This window comes from Sus scrofa, chromosome 2 (genome assembly GCF_054392235.1).
Source record: "Sus scrofa isolate SSC_HxYL_T2T_F1_AM1 chromosome 2, Sscrofa_HxYL_maternal_Yorkshire_Landrace_v2.0, whole genome shotgun sequence".
Taxonomy (NCBI): domain Eukaryota; kingdom Metazoa; phylum Chordata; class Mammalia; order Artiodactyla; family Suidae; genus Sus; species Sus scrofa.
In genome coordinates, this window is record NC_139384.1 from 83,189,281 (window position 1) to 83,204,851 (window position 15,571).

The following is a 15,571-nucleotide window of genomic DNA, read 5'->3' on the forward strand; positions in this document are numbered from 1 at the left end:
TGCTGGATATTAGATTCCAGTTATAAGTGATATCATATGGTATTTGTCTTTGTCTTTCTGGCTCATTTCACTCAATATGAGATTCTCTAGTTCCATCCATGTTGCTGCAAATGGCATTATGTCGTCGTTTTTTATGGCTGAGTAGTATTCCATTGTGTATATATACCACCTCTTCCGAATCCAATCATCTGTCGATGGACATTTGGATTGTTTCCATGTCCTGGCTATTGTGAATAGTGCTGCAGTGAACATGCGGGTGCATGTGTCTCTTTTAAGTAGAGCTTTTTCCGGATAGATGCCCAAGAGTGGGATTGCAGGGTCATATGGAAGTTCTATGTATAGATTTCTAAGGTATCTCCAAACTGTTCTCCATAGTGGCTGTACCAGTTTACATTCCCATCGTGTGAGTAATTTTAATTTGCATTTCTCTAATAATCAGTGATGTGATCATTTTTTCATGTGTTTGTTGGCCATCTGTATATCTTCTTTGGAGAAATATCTATTCAGTCTTTTGCCCATTTTTCCATTGGGTTGTTGGCTTTTTTGCTGTTGAGTTGTATAAGTTGTTTGTATATTTTAGAGATTAAACCCTTGTCAATTGCATCGTTTGAAACTATTTTCCCTCATTTTGTAGTTGTCTCTCTCTTTTTTTAATGGTTTCCTTTGCTGCCTTTTTAATTAATTAATTAATTAAGTTTTGCTTTTTAGGGCCGCCCCTGTGGCATGTGAAGGTTCCCAGGCTAGGGGTCGCATTGGAGCTACAGCTGCCAGCCTACAGCACAGCCACAGCCACGCCAGATCCAAGCCGTATCTGTGACCTCCACCACGGCTCATGGCAAACCCACTGAGTGGGGCCAGGGATCAAACCCACATCCTCATGGATACTAGCCAGATTCTTAACTCACTGAGCCACAGTGAGAACTCCAGTATTGTCATGTTTTATCAGCTGATACATTCATACAGAGGTGTGACTGTTGAGTAGCAGCCCCACCCTAAATACTGTTTGTTGAATTTGTTGAATGTAGCCCAGTTTTTTAAATATCATTCTATAAACAGATATACTGTTGTATGACATGTTTTAATTTCTTTCCTTCCTTCCAGCATGCTCTCGTTGGGAGCCATTCCCGTTGATGCATGTCTTCGCTGTTCATTAATTTTCCCAAAGACCATTGAAAACTACCCCACCATTTATTTATCTAGCCTACAGTTCATGATATTCCAGTGTTTTGGCATGGCTAGCAGGGCTGCTCTGAATAATCTTGTAAAAAATCCTGGATCCATGAGTGAGAGATCCTCAAGGGGACGTAAATCTGGGAGGGGAATTCCCAGTTGTAGGCTTTGTTCATTTTTAACTTTATTGGATGTGTCATGACGTTTCAAGCTCCCTTTCCATGGGGCAGAGTTGTTCTTGGGGAGCAGCTGCTGTACCAGAGACTACATTTCCCAGCTTCCCTTGTAGCTGGTTGAGGTCATGTGACTTGTTTTGACCAATAGATAATAGCCCAAAGTGAGGTGCGGCTTTCTAGGCTGAGATGATTAAGGATGTGGTATGTCTTCCATATACTGCCCTTTTCTGCTAGAGCCAAAAGCTTCAACATGTGGGTGGAAGCCACATGTTGGGAATAGGGACAAAACAGATGGAAGGACCACTTGACGGACAGCCTTCCACGGTAGAAGCCCACACTCAGTGAATTAGACCTACCCTGCCCAGTAATATACAAGACAATGTCAAATTGTTTTCCAAAGTGGTTGATTACCTCACATCAGTGAGGAATGAGCATCTCCTTGCTTCTCATCCTCACCACTATTTTTAATTTGCCAACTTAAAAAAAAAAAAAAAGGCTTTTTGGAGTTCCCTGGTAGACTAGCAGATTAAGGATCTGGTGTTGTCACCAGTGGCTCAGGTTCAGTCCCTGGCCTGGGGACTTCTGCATGCCATGGGCACACCCTCCAAAACCCCCAACTTTTTATTTTGAAATATTTCTTTCTTTCTTTCTTTCTTTTTTGCTATTTTAGGGCCACACCTGTTGCATATGGGGGTTCCCAGGCTAGGGGTCTAATTGGAGCTGTGCCAGCCTATGCCACAGCCACAGCAACGCCAGATCCGAGCTGTGTCTGTGACCTACCTCACAGCTCAGGACAACGCTGGATCCTTAACACACTGAGGGAGACCAGGGATCAAACCCACATCCTCATAGATCCTAACCGCTGGCTCATAAACATTTCTATTTTTTTTTTTTTTGGTCTTTTTGCTATTTCTTGGGCTGCTCCCACGGCATATGGAGGTTCCCAGGCTAGGGGTCGAATCAGAGTTGCAGCCACTGACCTATGCCAGAGCCACAGCAACGCGGGATCCGAGCCGCGTCTGCAACCTACACCACAGCTCACGGCAACACCGGATCGTTGACCCACTGAGCAAGGGCAGGGACCGAACCCACAACCTCATGGTTCCTAGTCGGATTCGTTAACCACTGCACCACAATGGGAACTCCCTAAAACATTTCTATTGCAACAGAAAAGTTGTAAGAAGAACTGCCATGTACCTTTCACCCGAATTTATCAATCGCTAACATTTTGCCATATCCCCCTGGTCCCCACACCTGTTTTTGCAGGACAATTTCAGAACAAGTTGTTGGACATCATGTCCCTTCTCCTCCAAAATTTTTAAGCATGTATCTCCGAAGAACTAGGACACTCTCTTACATAACCACAATTCATTTATCAAGTTCAAAAATTTTACACTGATATAATTCTATTATTTATTTATTTATTTTATTATTATTATTATTTTGTCTTTTTGCCTTTTCTAGGGCCGCTCCCGTGGCATATGGAGGTTCCCAGGCTAGGGGTCGAATCGGAGCTGTAGCCGCCGGCCTATGCCAGAGCCACAGCAATGCCAGATCTGAGCCGAAGACCTACACCACAGCTCACGGCAACACTGGATCCTTAACCCACCGAGCGAGGCCAGGGATCAAACCCACAACCCCATGGTTCCTAGTCAGATTCCTTAACCACTGAGCCATGACGGGACTCCCCTAATTCTATTGTTTAATATACAGTCCATATTCAGATTTCACCACTTGCCCAATCATGTCCTTCGTAGCCTTGGGCATTTATAGACTTCAAATTTTTGTCCCTCTGTACCTGTAGCAATGATTTACTTAAACATTGTCTTCAGATGAACTCACTTTTCAAAAACGTAATTATGTACATTTATTGCAGGAGGCAATTTTATATTGCTCCCCTAAATGGAAAGCTGGAAGAGTAACTAGAAAGCAACCACAAAAGCTTATGCTAAGATCGGTATGTTGATTATCTGGATTTTAGTGGTGGTTTCGCAGGTGTGTGTGTATGTCAAGATGTTATCTATTTACATATATATGTGTGTGTGTGTATAATTTTTTTTTTCCTTTTTAGGGCTGCACCCTCCGCATATGGAGATTCCCAGGGTAGGATCAAATCAGAGCTATAGCTGCTGGCCTACACCACAGCCACAGCAATGCCGGATCCAAGCCACATCTTCGACCTATACCACAGCTCACGGCAAGGCCAGATCCCAACCCACTGAGCAAGGCCAGGAATTGAATCCGCAACCTCATGGATACTAGTCGGATTTATTTCCACTGTGCCATGAGGGAAACTCCTCATGTGTCATATTTTAGATTCTGCCTATAAGTAATATCATATGGTATTTGTCTTTCTGTTTTTTAAATTGAAGTGTAGTTGATTTACAATGCTGTCTTAGTTTCTGGTCATACACACACACACACACACACACACACACACACACACACACAGGGGGCTTTATATGTGTGTGTGTGTGTGTGTATTCTTTTCTTTTTTACCAGCTGTGCTCATGAAGTTCCTGAGCCAGGAATCAAACATGCACCACAGCAGTAACAACGCCAGACCCTTAACCTGCTAGGCCACGAGGGAAGTCACTTTTTCATATTCTTTTCCATTGTGGTTTATCACAGGATATTGAATAGAATTCTTGGAGTTCCCGTCGTGGCTCAGTGGTTAACGAATCCGACTAGGAACCATGAGGTTGCGGGTGCGATCCCTGCCCTTGCTCAGTGGGTTAAGGATCCGGCGTTGCCTTTAGCTGCGGTGTAGGTTGCAGACGCGGCTCGGATCCTTAACCCACTGAGCAAGGCCAGGGACCGAACCCGCAACCTTATGGTTCCTAGTTGGATTCGTTAAGCGCTGCGCCACGACAGGAACTCCCTCTTCCTTGTTTTGTCTTTTTAGGGTCCGCACCTGTGGCATATGGAGGTTCCCAGGCTAGGCGTCCAATCGGTGCTTCAGCTGCCAGCCTATACCACAGCCACAGCAACTCGGGATCTGAGCTGAGTCTGTAACCTACACCACAGCTCGCAGCAACGCCGGATCCTTAACCCACTGAGTGAGGCCAAGGATTGAATGTGCGTCCTCATGGATGCTAGTCAAGTTTGTTTCCACTGAGCCATGATGGCAACTCCTCTTTCTTTCTTTACTGTTTTTTTTTTAATTGAAGTATGGATGATTTACAATGTTGTGTTAGTTTCAGGTGTACAGCAAAGTGATTCAGTTATATATATATATGTATACATATGTACGTATATATATATATATAGACACACACACGTATATATATGTTCTTTTTCAGATTCTTTTTCCTTAAAGGTTATTTTAAGATATTGACTGGAGTTCCCTTTGCTGTACATTTGGTCCTTGTTGTTTATTTTAGGTACGGTAGTATATATATGTTAATTCCAAACTCCTAGTTTATCCCTCCCCCAAATGTGCGTTCTTTCAAACCACTGTTTGTGCTCATTTGTGTCACTGGCCACAGAGACTTGTAAGCCCTCCTCCCGGGCCCTGGCCCTTCACACTTGCCCTCCAGCTGAGGGAGGGCACCACCACCTCTGCACCTGCACACCTGTCTGACAGTCCTGTTCCCCCAGTTCACTTGTACAGGGTGCTTTCCCAAACTCTCCAGGCTGGGCTGGGCGTAGGCACCAGTCACCACCTTGCTTCCGGCTGCTAAACCCTTGACCAAGATCCAGGAGAGCAGATCCTGACAGCTGTGCCCTGGCCCAGATTTGACTAGGGAGCCATGGGAGGGGCTGTCTGCTTCCACCTGGACTGGGAGAGGCTGGGCTGGTGGCAGCAGTGGTGTGTGTTTTCTCTCCTGACCACCTGGGGAGGGGACTTGGGGCCAGGGCTATGGCCACAGGTTGGGTTGTCTCTGATCTAGGGAAATAGAGAGCCAGGTCAAGATTTTAATTCCAGCTCCAGAAACTTCTCATCTCCAAATATCTCATCTCTTTCCCATGCCTCCAGAGGATCTCGAAGGTGGCTCTCTGCATCCTTGCAGGGGATGAACATGGAAGCATCTGACATCTTGTGGATGATAAGGATGATGATAATAACAATGATGATAATAATAATAATATTAATAGTAGCCTCTTTTCTTTCAGTGCATGCTGTGGGCTGAGCCCTCAGCATGCACGACCTCAATTGTTCCCAGTTTTTTTTTTTGTTTTTTGCTTTTTTCTTTCATGTGTGTGCGCGTGTGTGTGTGTTTAGGGCAGCACTTGTAGCTTAAAAGTTCCTAGGCTAGGGGTCAGTTAGACCTGTTGCTGCCAGCCTACACCATACCACAGCAATGCAGGATCTGAGCCGCGTCTGCCACCTACACCATAGCTCACAGTAATGCTGGATCCTTAACCCACTGAGTGAGGCCAGGGATTGAACCTTTGTCCTCATGGATACTAGTCAGGTTCGTTACCACTGAGCCGTGATGGGAACCCCTGTTCCCAAGTTTTTGACTTTACCAAGGACCCTCAGGTTTGTCCCATATCCACCTCCCACCTGAACTCTTAAGACACTTTGTCAGATAACACCCCCTTTAAAAACCTAACTCAGGGAGTTCCCATAATGACTCAGCATTAAGGAACCTGACTAGTATTTGTGAGGACAGGTGTTTGATCCCTGGCCTCACTCAGTGGGTTAAGGATCTGGCATTGCCATGAGCGATGGTATAGGTCACAGTCATTGGAGGGATCTGGTGTTGCTGTGGCTGTGGTGTAGGCTGGCAGCTACAGTTCTAATTGACTCCCTAGCCTGGGAACTTCCATATGCTGCGTGTGCAGCCCTTAAAAAAACCCAAAAAACAAAAAAAAAGAGAGTGAGAGGCAAAAAAACCTAACTCAATTACGTTAAAAAAAATTTTGGGGAGTTCCCATCATGAATCAGCGGTTAACAAACCCAACTAGCATCCATGAGGATGTGGGTTCGATCCCTGGCCTCACTCAGTGGGTTAAGGATCCGGCATTACCAAGAGCTGTGGTGTAGGTTGCAGACACGGCTTGGATCCTGCATTGCTGTGGCTCTGGCATAGGCCAGCATCTACAGCTTCGATTGGACCCTTAGCCTGGGAACCTCCCTATGCCACAGGTGCTGCCCTAAAAAGACAAAAAAAAACCCCAAAAAACAAAAAACAAAAAAAACAAAAACACAAAAAAACCCTCCAAAATTGTGGTAAGATACACATAACATGAAACGTACCATCTTAACTATTTGCAAGTCCATGGCTCTGCGGCATTAAGTACATTCACATTATTGTGCAACCATCCCTTCCATCCATCTCCAGAACTTTCCCATCTCCCCAGACTGAAACGCTGTCCCCATGAAACACTGAGTACCCACCCGCCTCCCCCAGCCCCTGGCCCCACCATCTATTTTCTGTCTCTATGGATCTGACTCCTCTAGGGACCTCCTAGAGGAGTGGAATCAGCCAGTGTTTGTCCTTCTGTATCTGGCTTCTCTCACTGAGCATCATGTCCTCACGGTTCATCCATATTGTAGCATGTTTCAGTATGTGCTTCCTTTTTTTTTTTTTTTTTTTTTTTTTTTTTGTTGTTGTTGTTGTTGCTATTTCTTGGGCCGCTCCCGCGGCATATGGAGGTTCCCAGGCTAGGGGTTGAATCGGAGCTGTAGCCACTGGCCTACGCCAGAGCCACAGCAACGCGGGATCCGAGCCGCGTCTGCAACCTACACCACAGCTCACGGCAACGCTGGATCGTCAACCCACTGAGCAAGGGCAGGGACCGAACCCGCAACCTCATGGTTCCTAGTCGGATTCGTTAACCACTGCGCCACGACGGGAACTCCATGTGCTTCCTTTTTAAAGTTGAATGATATTCCCTTGGATGGACCACATTTTGTTGATCCATTCATCCTCCAATTAAAAACCTAAATCAATTACTTTTTTGTCTTTTTGCTTTTTTCTAAGGCTGCTCCCTCGGCATATGGAGGTTCCCAGGCTAGGGGTCTAATCGGAGCTGTAGCTGCCAGCCCACACCAGACCACAGCAGTGCCAGATCTGAGTCACGTCTGCAACCTACACCACAGCTCATGGCAACATCGGATCCCCAACCCACTGAGCAGGGCCAGGGATTGAACCCACAACCTCAGGGTTCCTAGTCGGATTCGTTAACCACTGAGCCACGATGAGAACTCCTAAATCAATTACTTTTTTAAAGAAACCTCTTTATATTGGAATGATGATATACTCACAGGAAGCTGCAAAAATGGTACAGAGCCATCTCCTGCATCCTTTACAGAGATTTCGCCAATGGAGCATCTTAAGTAATCATACAGTGTCAAAACCAGGTAATTTACATTGATGTGATCTACAGACCTCATTCAGATTTCAGCAGCAGTTTACATTTATTCATATGTGTGTGTGGCTATGTAATTTCTTCACCTGTATCGATTTATAGAACCAAATCCAGAATTCTGAGGCTTCAGTCAATTTGTTTATTTTTTATTTTTTTTGTCTTTTGTCTTTCCAGGGCTGCACTCGAGGCCAGAGCCACAGCAACACCAGATCCGAGCTGCGTCTGTGACCTACATCGCAGCTTACGGCAACACCGGATCCTTAACCCACTGAGCAAGGCCAGGGATTGAACCTGCAGCCTCGTGGTTCCTATTGGATTCGTTTCTGCTGTGCCACAAGGGGAACTCCCAGTCAATTTATTTTTAAAAAGAAACTTTGTAACCCTGCCATGAATGGAAAGTGGCTATGACAAGCCACAAGGCAAGCTTATTTAAAATAAATACAGTATAGGAGTTCCCTTCATGTCTCAGTGGTTAGCAAACCCCACTAGCATCCACAAGGACATGGGTTCGATCCCTGGCCTCACTCAGTAGGTTAAGGATCTGTCATTGCCATGAGCTGTGGTATAGGTCGCAGGCTCAGCTCGGATCCCACGTTGCAGTGGCTGTGGCATAAGCTGGTGGCTACAACTCCAATTGGACCCCTAGCCTGGGAACCTCCATATGCCTCGGGTGCAGCCCTAAAAATAAATAAATAAATAAATAAAAATAAATAAACGCAATGTAAACAATGTCAAGACAGTCTAGCTGGGTACTCTCGCCTGCTGAAGGGCTTTTTCTCAAACCAAGTGATTAAGTGTTGAGGCATAATCATGTATTAGAATCAACTGAGCTTCTCTCTTAGAACTACTGAGAACTGAAAAGGGCGTGAGGGAGTTCCCCAGTGGTCTAGTCGTTAGGACTCGGCACTGTTGCCGCTGCACGATCCCTGGTCTGGGAACTAAGATCCCACATCAAGATGCTGCATGTGGTCAGCAAGGGGGATGAAAAGGAAAAGAAAAGGGAGTGAATTGTTTGCCACAGAGTTCAGTGATCTGAACGCAGAGGCGCCATCACCAAAAATTGTCTTCCTAGGGAAGCGCCGTGTCAGCTCATTACAGCTTCACAGTAGCCTGGAGAGCCATATTATTATTCCCATCTTACAGGTGAGAGTACCAAGGCTCAGAGAGGTCAATTCATTTGCCCAGGGCTACCCAGCTTAGAAAGGGGAGGGACTCAAAATTCAAACTCAGGCCTGTCTGACTCTCCAACCAGAGACCCCAGACCTGGAACTCCCTAGATTCCTCCTCTCATGGGTGCTCTGAAGGTGGCCCCTGGTGGAAGCTGGGATGCTCTATGCACATCAGGTCTTGTCTGGCCAATAGAAATGGCTTCAGTCCAGCCCCATAGCACAGACAGAAGGATCGAGGCCCTGAAAGAGGTTCCGTTACCAAGAACTTCAAGGGAACTGAGCCAAGTCCGTTGGGGTGGGCGTGCAGCTGTTGGCCCTGATTTGAAAAGCAGCAGCGTGGTGCTTTGAAAGTGTCCAGGTAGTAAAACCTAATGGTTCGGAGTGTAGAGTCTGGACCCTGCCTGTTTTCACATCCTGGTGTCACTACCTAGCATGCTTTGTGTAAATACCTCTGCCCTCTGCTTCAGTCTGTCTGGCTGCAAAGTTGGGATGGCCAGGATACCCATCCCAGTGGGATTATTTAAAATGACTCTTCTGGAGTTCCCTTCATGGCTCAGTGGTTAGCGAACCCAACTAGCATTCATGAGGACTCGGGTTCAATTCCTGGCATTGCTCAGTGGGTTAAGGATCCTGCATTGCTGTGAGCTGTGGTGTAGGTCACAGATGCAGCTTGGGTCCCACGTTGCTGTGGCTGTAGGCCAGTGGCTACAGCTCCGATTCCACCCCTAATCTGGGAACCTCCATATCCCACAGGTGTGGCCCTAAAAAGACTAAATAAATAAATAAATAAATAAATAAAATGACTCTTCTGGTAGTTCCCCAGTGGTTCAGTGGGTGAAGGACCTGATGTTGCTGCTGTGGTGTAGGTTTGATCCCTTGCCCAGGACTTTCTGTATGCCTCAGGCACAGCCAGAGAAAAAACTACCATGCTAAAAACCAGTCCCCTTCACTCCCACTCCTAGGGGGCAAGGATGGGAGAGGTCTCTTCCCCACCCATGCCCACCCTGCCTGGATGGTGCCAGGCCCTCTGCTTACAGCCAGGGCAGCTGCCACCACTACGCAGCCAGCCAGCTAGGCTGTCCTGGCGTAACCAGGGAGCCGTCCAGCAGGTTTTTCCTCTCGGCCTGCCTGCCTGGGGGCAGCCCGCCATCCTCTCCCTGCCTGGGCTGGGCCCAGTTCTTCTAGACTGGAGCCTCTCTCTGCCAGATGCAGCCAGTGGGCAGTGGGTGCTGCAGCAGGATGCCCAGCATCTTCGCCTACCAGAGCTCTGAAGTGGACTGGTGTGAGAGCAACTTCCAGCACTCGGAGCTGGTGGCTGAGTTCTACAACACGGTGAGAGCTGGTCGGGAGGGCTGGCGGCACAGCATCTCCCCCAACGGGGGTTCAAACCCCGGCTCCTCCACGTCCTCCCTGGGAAATCCCGCTTGAGCAATTCACCTCTCTGAACCTCGGTTTGCTCACCTGTTAGACCGGGCCTGCTTGCAAGCTTTCATTTATTAGGTTTTCTCTGTTTGGCATGAGGCTCTGCTGTAGCTTTTATGTTTTTGTTTTGTTTTGTTTTGTTTTGTTTTCTGTGGTAGCTTTTGGAAAAACAGCAGCAACCAGGAGAAAAGCCATCTTGGCCCTCCTGGAGCAGAGGACACAAGTTTGACTCCAGGCATTCACAGCTCAGGGTGTTGGTGCTGTAATGGTAGGCACACAGGCAACCTTAGGGGAGCCCAGAGGCAGCTCTTGAGCTGGTGATGGAGGGGTGGATCGGGGAGGGCTTCCTGGAGGAGGTGGCTGTGTCTGCTTTGTTCTCTGATGTACCACCAGCCCAGAGTGCCCAACTCATCCTGGTTTGTCGTAATTGTCCTGGTTTCAGCATTGTACATCCCATGTCCTGGGAGACCCTTCTGTTCCCAGGCCTAACAGGATGGTTGGTTATCCTTCCCTCAACCCCTGCTGTGGGAACCACATTCGAAGGGCTCAAAAAATCTTGGCTGCCTGAATGGCAATGACATTTAATCAAAGCTTGAAAGATGCAAGCGGCCAAAGACAGGATAGCTGTGCTCTCCCGTGTGGGGTGTTGGGGACATCACAGTGAATCAGGCAGGGTGCTTGCCTCCTGGGAGCTCCTGGGATGGTGGGTGATGAGGCAGCATCTTCGCTCTGTGCCCTGTACATAGTATGTGCTCAGTAAATGGTGAGCCTGCAGGTGTGCGAATAATGACATTTACTGAGCGCCAAGCATCCTCCTAAACGTGTTGCCTGAAAAGCCACATTTAATTTTTTTTTTTTTTTGGTCTTTTTGCCTTTTCTAGGGCCACTCCCACATGGCATATGGAGGTTCCCAGGCTAGGGGTCAAATCAGAGCCGTAGCCACTGGCCTACGCCAGAGCCACAGCAACGCGGGATCCAAGCCACGTCTGCAACCTACACCGCAGCTCACGGCAATGCCGGATCCTTAACCCACTGAGCAAGGCCAGGGATCGAACCCGCAACCTCATGGTTCCTAGTTGGTTTTGTTAACCACTGAGCCACGACGGGAACTCCAAAAGCTGAATTTAATCGGGAGTTAAATGTCATGTATAGATGGTAGAGTTAATCCCATTCTCCAGGTGAAGAAACAGGCATTCAGGGAGGTTGAAGCATATGCCCAGGGTCACCCTGGTACTTAGAGCTGGGATTTGAACTTGGCATGACCAGGAGAGTGTTTCTGGTGGGGAATTCAAGGGAGCTCCGTGCCAAGATACCTGAGTTGCTCTGACTGTTACCTTTCCCTCACCGCTTTCCAGGGCTGGGAGGCAAGGGTTTGGGATTCGAGGGGTCCCTGAAGTTGCCCCAGCTTTCACTTCTCCCGAGTCAGAGACACCCACCCTTCCTGGTCCTCAGTGGCCTCCCCTGTAAAATGGGAGGGGGTTGGAGTTCCCGTCGTGGCTCAGTGGTTAACGAATCCCACTAAGAACCATGAGGTTGTGGGTTCAATCCCTGGCCTTGCTCAGTGGATTAAGGATCCAGTGTTGCTGTGAGCTGTGGTGTAGGTCACAGATGCGGCTCGGATCCGGCGTTGCTGTGGCTGTGGCGAAGGCTGGCAGCTACAGCTCCGATTAGACCCCTAGCCTGGAAACCTCCATATGCCATGGTGGGTGTGGCCCTAGAAAATACAAAAAGACATAAAATGGGAGGGGGCTGAACATGCTGATGCCTGGAGACTGAGAGGAGGGTTTGGGGTTTTCGATCCCTCCTCTCTGCATCCACTAGCAGTCCCTGAAGTCCAGAAACTTCCCTGTCTAGCCCACTCCCCAGGCTGCATGAGATCCAGCCATGTGCTTTCGTGCAGAATCCCCCTCCACCCCGACCTCCTTCAGCCTGTCCCTCCATGCAGAAAACTGGACAGCCTGTAGATACTTGCCAAGGCTGCAGGTCTAAGAACTTACCCTGGTTTTGACACAAATTTTTACATCATCGTAACCCAGTATCTGCCTTTCCAGATACTTATCAAGAAGAATCAAAAGTTTCACCAGACAGTACTTGCCTTTCCCTGGTGGAGACACACATGGATCTCTACTCTTCTACTAAAGAGGCTCTGGTGCAGTTCCTGCTGTGGCGCAATGGGCTTGGCAGCATCTCTGGAGCACTGGGATGCAGTTTATTTTATTTTATTTTTTTTGTCTTTTTGTCATTTTCTTGGGCCGCTCCTGAGGCATATGGAGGTTCCCAGGCTAGGGGTCGAATCGGAGTTGTAGCCACCGGCCTACACCAGAGCCATAGCAACTCGGGATCCAAGCCGTGTCTGTGACCCACACCACAGCTCACAGCAACGCCAGATCCTTAACCCACTGAGCAAGGCCAGGGATCGAACCCACAACCTCATAGTTCCTAGTTGGATTTGTTAACCACTGAGCCATGACGGGAACTCCTGGGATGCAGTTTAGATCCCCCGCCCAGCACAGTGGGTTAAGGATCTGGTGTTGCCGCAGCTGCAGCATAGGTCACAACTGTGGCTCACATCTGATCCCTGGTCCAGGAACTCTGTAGGCCACGGGGCAGCTAAAGAAGAAGGGCTCTGGCAAATAGGTTAGGGCATGAGGAATTGAGTCTGAGTTATGTTATCAAGGCTTTTCCCCAAGACTTTATCCTCCAACATGCTTCTGAGTATCCCAAACCGGCCACCATAGCTAATAAATCAGAGAGTTCAGGGATGGACAAATTTTTTCTGTAAAGGCTGGATAGGTAATAGTTTTGGCTCTTGGGCTATATGGTCTCTGTTGAAACTACTCAACTCTATCCTTGCAGCTGGAAAGCTGCCATAGACCGTATGTAAACAGAAGAGTAAGGTTGAATGTCAAGAAGACTTTATTTGTGGACAGCAAAATCTGAATTTCATGCCATTTTAATGTATCACAAGGTACTGTTCTTCTTTTCATTTCACCATGTTTTAAAAATGTAGGGTGTTTCTGTTGTGGTTCCGCAGGTTAGGAACCCAGCTAGTATCCATGAGGATGTGGGTTCGATCCCTGGCCATGCTCAGTGGGTTAAGGATCTGGAGTTGCTGTGAGCTGTGTTGTTGGTCAGCAGCTGCAGCTTTGGGAACTTACATATGCTGCAGGTGCAGCCCTAAAAAGAAAAAAAAATGTAAAAGATCATTCTTAGCACATGGGCCACACAAAACAAGACAGTGGACAGCAGGTTAAGGATCCAGAGTGGCTGCAGTGGCTTGGATCTCTGTTATATTGTGGGTTTGATCCCTGGCCAGGGAACTTCCATGGGTGCAGCAAAAAAAAAAAAAAAAAAAAAAAAAAAAAAAAAAAATTGGCTCTGGAGGCTATAGTCTGCCAGCCGCTGATCTGTATTGTATTTTATTTTTATTATTATTATTATTATTATTTTTTTTGTCTTTTGTCTTTTTGTTGTTGTTGTTGTTGTTGTTGTTATTGTTGCTATTTCTTGGGCCACTCCCGAGGCATATGGAGGTTCCCAGGCTAGGGGTCGAATCGGAGATGTAGCCACCGGCCTACGCCAGAGCCACAGCAACGCAGGATCCGAGCCGCGTCTGCAACCTACACCACAGCTCACGGCAATGCCGGATCGTCAACCCACTGAGCAAGGGCAGGGACCGAACCTGCAACCTCATGGTTCCTAGTCGGATTCGTTAACCACTGCGCCACGACGGGAACTCCTTATTTTTATTATTATTTTTTTAAGGGCTGCACCCACAGCATATGGAGGTTCCAGGCTAGGGGTCTAATTGGAGCTGTAGCCGCTGGCTACACCACAGCCACAGCAACGCAGGATCCAAGCCAAGTCTGTGACCTACACCACAGCTCATGGCAATACCAGATCCTTAACCCACTGAGCAAGGCCAGGGCTCGAACCTGCAACCTCATGGTTCCTAGTCAGATTCGTTTCTGGTGCACCATGACAGGAACTCCCGCTCATCTATATTTTTAAAAAATAATAGAAAACAATAAGATTTGTTGTTCTTTTTAGTCTCTCAAATCAGGAATAAAAAAGAGTCAATTTTTAAAAATTAATGTGGGCACACTCACATTTTGCATCTTCCTGTGAGCAAGTTGACACCTTGTGTCAAGACATAAGTGTACAAATAACCATCACCTTGATTTCCTATTTCTAGGAACTTTCACCACAGAGATAATCCCTGTAGCTGGCAAAGTTTGTGTGTAAAGTCATCTCTGAGACATTTGCTATTGAAATAAATAAATGCAAAAATAGAAAGGAAGCCAAATGTTTTCACCAATATATGTCAAAGTACTCTGCAGCTATTTGGAGTTCCTGTCATGGCTCGGCAGTGACAAATCTGACTAGTATCCTTGAGGATGCAGGTTCAAGCCCTGGCCTTACTCAGGGTTAAAGATCTGTCATTGCTGTGAACGTGGTTTAGGTTGCAGACTCAGCTCAGATCCATTGTTTCTGTGGCTATGGTGTAGGCTGGCGGCTACAGCTCCAATTGGACCCCTCGCCTGGGAACCTCCATATGCCATGAGTGTGGCCCTAAAAAAATAATAATTAATTAAAATAAAATAAAAGCGTGCCTTTGATCTAGGTATGTAAATGAAACATGAAATGTAGCAGAAAAACCTTTTTTAATCTGATGACATGGATTTCCTTGTGATTTGCCAAGGAAGAATCTTTTGTTTTCTAGCTGATCTGCTTACAAAACTCTGACGCCTGAAGTTGAGGGAGGCAGAGCTCAGCCCCACATGGTCAGGGTATAGAAGAAGGAAGCACTAGAGGACTCAGCTTAGGTGTTGGGAGGCTTTGTAAAGGAAGGTACCTAGGAGTTGGGTTTTGAAGGATGAATAGGAGCTTACCAAGTCAGGTAAAATTCTGGGAAAGGAAGCAGAAGAAAAGAAAAGGATGTGCCAAGTCCTGGAAGTAAAAGAGGGACAGTCAGTTTGGAAGTTATGTCTCTGTGGCTAAAATATGGGGCGAGATAAAGATAAAGTTTTGAATGCTGAGTTTGAGTGTTTGAATTTCATATTTATTTATTTACTTATTTTTGGCTACAGTGTGCCATGGCTTGATGTGAGAATGATCTCAGTTCTCAGACCAGGGATGGAACCCAGGCCCCACAGTGGTGAAAATACCAAATCCTAACCACTAGACTACCTGGGAACTCCCTGGAATGTTTGAAATTTATCCTGTATTCACTGTTGCACTCATTCATTCAACAAAAATGCTATAAATCAACCTCCTCTGGGTGATCCTGGGGTTCCAGCAAGGCTCAGCATC

The 15,571-nt window shown here is 47.0% G+C and overlaps 1 protein-coding gene across 11 annotated transcripts in view; it reads left to right on the forward strand.

Moving 5' to 3' along the window:
* ACER1 (alkaline ceramidase 1) overlaps window positions 1-15,571 on the forward strand; it is a 67,084-nt gene that overhangs the window by 29,810 nt on the left and 21,703 nt on the right. For 4 of the 11 annotated variants that reach the window (XR_014837699.1, XR_014837694.1, XR_014837695.1 and 1 more), the window contains exon 1: window positions 10,020-10,168. The exons of the other annotated variants lie outside the window; for them this stretch is intronic. Coding sequence is in view for 1 of the 4 variants with exons in the window: in XM_003354020.4 (XP_003354068.2) it covers window positions 10,043-10,168 (126 nt within the window). In the remaining 3 variants the exon portion in view is untranslated. Of the gene's footprint in view, window positions 1-10,019; window positions 10,169-15,571 lie in introns of those variants that run through there. 11 annotated transcript variants of the gene reach the window in all.